A 4,881-nucleotide genomic window follows, 5' to 3' on the forward strand; every position below is an offset into this window, starting at 1 on the left:
GCCGCCGCCCCCAGCCCGCCCAGCCACGAGCCCGCGGCCAGGCCCCGGCACACCGGGGGCCGCATGCGCAGCGCGTAGTGCAGCGGGCGGCAGATGGCCACGTAGCGGTCGTAGGCCATGGAGGCCAGCAGTGTGCTCTTGGTGCCCATGAGGGCCAGGAACAGAAAGAGCTGCGCCGTGCAGGCGGGGAAGGACACGCGGCAGGCGCCCGACCGCAGCCCCGCGAGCAGCGTGGGCATGGTCACCGACACGTAGCACAGCTCCAGGCCGCTGAGGTTGCCCAGGAAGAAGTACATGGGCTTGCGGAGCTCGCGGCGGCCGCAGGTGAGGTAGATGATGAGCGTGTTCTCCAGGAGGATCAGCAGGTAGAGGGCCAGGAAGGTGGCGAAGAGGGCGTCCCGGACCCCCGGACTAGCCGACAGACCCAGGAGGATGAAGTCCTGGTTGCTGGATCTGTTGGCGACCTCCAGGGACCGCGCCATCCAAGTGCAGAAGGCAGTTGTTCTGTAGAGAACGTCGTCCACGGGACATCTGACAGCTAAAAGGCAGCTGCTTCTTGGTACACAAGGCTGGAGGAAGAGCATTGCTGTTGGATCAGGAAAACGTCAGAACAATAAAAGACGCGACCTGCGTCAGCAAGGAACTTAGCCTCTTCAGGGACAGTGAAGCACATGGCTGGAGGATACAGAAACAGGAGGAAGGAGAGGGATTAGGTGTCATCACCGTGTTGAGCCAAAGGCTGCCCTGAGCTGCATCCTTACGGGAGTGCATTTTTCCACATGATTACCAGGTGTTGAGTCTCTCTGTTAAACATCTTCCATGAACATTAGCTTCCACATGTAAGTCATGAAGGAGTGAAATCAAGTCCAGAACTGCGCTCACATACCCCTTCAGACTTGGGGCAGAATGTGCATTGTAGGTCATCATGCAGGTCGGGTGGGCTGGGGGAGGGTGGGCTCTAATAAATTGTTCTTGGGTAATTGTCTGAAAAATAAAAAGAAATTCAAAACATACAGCTCACCACAGAACCAAAAAGTCAATTTTCACTGAACTAGAACTATAAATGGGAAGTGAAATATTTCTTTTAAAAAATCTTTTAGTTGGTACAGGGTCTCCCTATGCAGCTGGAACTCATAGTGATCCTACTGTCTCAGCCTCCCCAGTGCTGGGATTACAGGTGTGCACCAGCCAGGATTTGGTGGCTGACACAGGGCACCCAGGATTCCAGGGCCAGAATGGCATGCAGTACCAGGGACTGAACCCAGGTCCTTGTGCTTGCCAGGCAGGTGCTTAGACCGCTGAGCTATTTTCCCAGACCTGGAAGTTAAATATTTCTGAAGTAAAGTCCTACAAAGTGTACATTTATGATCTTGGGTAAATAGAAAATAACAATAAAGAACATATGATTTAAATCTTATCCAGCTGTTTAAAAATTCTCATTCAGGGGCCAGGGAGATGGCTCAGTAGAATAAGCGTTTCCCTGGCAAGCGCAAGGGCCTGAGTTCAATCCCTGGTTCCACCAAAAACAAAAATAAAAAATAAATTAAAAATTCTCATTCAGAGTCACAGACTTGGAAAATTATTTGCAATGCATGCAGGTGGCAAGAGGTCCCTATGTAAAATTATATAAAGAAGTTAACCAGTTGATGTGGCAATGACTTTTGCAGTAGAAAAGTGGGAGAAAGGCATAAATGTGTACTCACTAAAGAGTAATAACTCAAAGCTTGTAAATGGGAACAACAACAACAAAATAAAATGAAGTGAAACACCATTTCACAATGGCACAGTGGTCAAGTATATATATTTTGTGAGCAGCATATATTAAACACCTTCATGAAGCATTTCTGGGAGTCTCAATTGAATGTTCACTTCCGAAATCATTATCCAGTAAATTTTAACATTGCTGGCAGAAATTTTGCCTTCAACCATATGCGAGAGTAATATTAATGGCAGCACTATTTTACTATCAAGAAGAAAAACCTGTGAATATTCCAGGTGTCCAGTAGTACAATGAATAGATGAATTTCGGTCCATGTATATAATAGAGAAAATTTTGTGGATGAATTGCACCTAACAGCATCAGTGATCACAGAAATAAAAGAGAAGGTTTATGAACCGTGATCCCATTTAAACAAAGGTCAAACTGCAAAAGTTTATGAAAAAATACATTTTTTAAAGAAGTATGAAGGCACAATTCCTTACTTTTCACAAAGGTACAGGCAAGGGTCAGTTTGTTCCTGAATACTTTCAGACCAGCTTCTTTGTTGGCTGGGTGCTTGTGCTTGGCTCTGGCCGAAGTCACCTGCTGGTCAGTATGCTGAGCCACAGGCCAGGTCTTTACCCTGGTGGTACTGTCCCTACACTGAAGGTTCCCTGCCAGTTCCCTACTGTGGACCTTCCCTCGCAGGACCGACTTCCTTCTCTGGCCTGCTTTGTCCTTAGTCTTTCCTATTTTCCTTACGTTTAACCCCAGAACTAATTTTCCTTCTCCATAGTAGCTTATTTGTATTATTTTGCGTAATATCAGGTGTCCTAGAGTACCCCTGATAAATTCATTGCAGAATGGCCTGTGCTTAAAACTTCATCGATCTATTTGGAAGTAATTCAGAACTTTAAGCCAGTGGTACAAACACTTGATACATCCGAGTGGCATCTAGATTCTGAGGCGTAGCATGATCTACATGGTTTCTGCCGCCCCCAGGAGCTTGAGGGCAGTTGCTAACTGGGGCTCTAGGATTCATAACTTCTCTAATCCTGAATTATTTGTTACTTGAAAGCATTTATTTCAAGCATTAAGGCACGATGTATTCATAATTTTCCTTGATTGCCAGTGTACTACCTCTAGCTGATGTAGGTGTGGCATGGTGTTCCACTGTGGCCCTCAGACATTTTTAACCATGGCTCCAAATAAATACATTTTCCACCGTGAGTCACAATCACACACACCAACTACAGAAACAAAACAGGCTGGGCAAGCACGCCCCTTCATGGGAATCCCTGACATCTCAGATTCTGATCTGCCAGTTTTCATTCTAGTCGCCCCTGGGTAGTTTTGTGAATCTCAGGCTGAGATGCACTGATAGAAGACTGAGAACGGAACTATTACATCCATTGTAGTTGCTTCCAGCCCAGCTTTGTCTGCCACTGGTTTGTGACCCCGGACAGCGGTATGATCTTGTATCACAACCTCATTTCCACTTTGAAGATGACCTTGACTTCTCACAGTGTCATGAGGATCAATTTCAGTGAGGTCCGCACCGCACCCAGGTGGTGTCTGGAACCCACAGACATCTTCCAGGGGAAAGAACATTTGTGTTTTTTCCTACCCCCAAATTAAGTGATCTTATTTTCTTACCTCTCAGGTGAGCCAGCCCTTGCTTTTGCTGTGCAAGAATTCTGGGGGCCAGATTCAGCCGCTGCCTCTGCACTCAGGTGAAAAGTCGATGACTTGAATAATTAAGGACTTCTCCCGGTGCAGACATGCTGGAAGAAGACAGGCACCAACACACAAAATCTGGGTTGGGTAGAGCCCTGTCTCCTGACAGAAGAAACCAAACTGACTGGCACACTCAGGGAGCTATTTATGCATCAGCCTATGAAGAGTTCATGGGGAGTTTAAGGGGAGGGTGGGATCTGGGACAGGAAGAATATCTACTCTGGAAGAAGTGGCTGCATGCCCTGCAGTGAGCTCTCGTTATCTGTCCTCCTCTTGCCCCCTCTGTTCCCTGAGTGGCCAAGATAAATGTGTCTTCTGCTCTGCTGAGAGTAGACAGGCCAGCTTAAATCTAGGAGCTTGACCTCCGAGAGCTGTCCTAATCTCTGTGGATTTAGAGAAAATCTCCGAGTACAAACTTTCATGGAAACATAATGGGGAGGTAATGCTGGTTCCAAGCCAGCTGCCATGCATTTGCAATTCCTAAATAGGTGCCACAACCGTGGATGAATGGGAGCGTCAGAAAGCTGCAGGAGACTTCCTTCCTGCCGTCGTTACTCCCAAGGTAATGAGGGACATGGAACATGAAGCAGATGTTTATAACGCCTTGTGGAATGCGTAAGTGAGATGTCCATGTGTGAGGGATGGAGGACTGGAGATTTGGAAAGACTTGGAGGGGCTAGGAGTTCCACCTCTTGGAAGTACTAAAGTCATCTGTGCTTGACATATGACAAGAAAAAAACAGGTCAACCAGAAGTCCAGCAGCTCACAAAGTGAAATGAACGGGCATGGTGGAGCGCACCTGTGGTCCCAGCACTGAGGCACAGTGACTGCAAGTCAGAGCCCCATCTGGACAACTTAGTGGCTTGGGGAGACCCTGTCTTAAGAAATAAAGGCTAGAAATGCAGCTCACTGCAAGGTCCTATCCCCAGTGCCCAGTGCTACACACACACACACACACACACACACACACACACACACACCCTCCCTACTGCCTGTATTTAGCTCCCTAAGTGAGAATTCATCATTAAGTATTATGTGGGTACAACATATTGTTTTCTCTTCATGTTGAGATTCCTCACTCAATAAACACTTCCTCCATTTTGGAACACAAGGTACAAATTTCAGTTGTGAAATTTAATTATCAAATTTAAGATTTTGTTTCTTTTTCCCTTCATCAAATAAAAACCAGATGCCCTTAACTTCAGAACAGATTTTCCCTCAGGAAGAGACATGCCATTCTACTGCTCAATCAGTGAGCAATACAGAGTATTTGTGAGTTAATGGTGTGACCCACACCCTTCCCATACTTCCCTTTCGTGTCCCATCCTCAGAGGTAATCAGCATTGACACATGTTAGTGCCATGTCTAGCACAGCTCCCAGTACTCCAGAGGGTGGAGAGCAGCGGCGAAGAAGACAGGCACCAACACACAAAATCTGGGTTGGG

At 46.9% G+C, this 4,881-nt stretch overlaps 1 protein-coding gene across 1 annotated transcript in view; it reads right to left on the reverse strand.

The window, feature by feature from the left end:
• Nucleotides 1–482, reverse strand: part of LOC101568275 (olfactory receptor 5-like) — a 953-nt gene extending 471 nt beyond the window's left edge. The window contains exon 1 of the mRNA XM_004648315.1: nt 3–482. Within this exon, the coding sequence (XP_004648372.1) occupies nt 3–482 (480 nt within the window). The remainder of the gene's footprint in view (nt 1–2) is intronic.
• Between the last annotated feature and the right edge of the window lie 4,399 nt (nt 483–4,881).

Source organism: Octodon degus, unplaced genomic scaffold (genome assembly GCF_000260255.1).
Source record: "Octodon degus isolate 3935 unplaced genomic scaffold, OctDeg1.0 scaffold00382, whole genome shotgun sequence".
NCBI lineage: Eukaryota > Metazoa > Chordata > Mammalia > Rodentia > Octodontidae > Octodon > Octodon degus.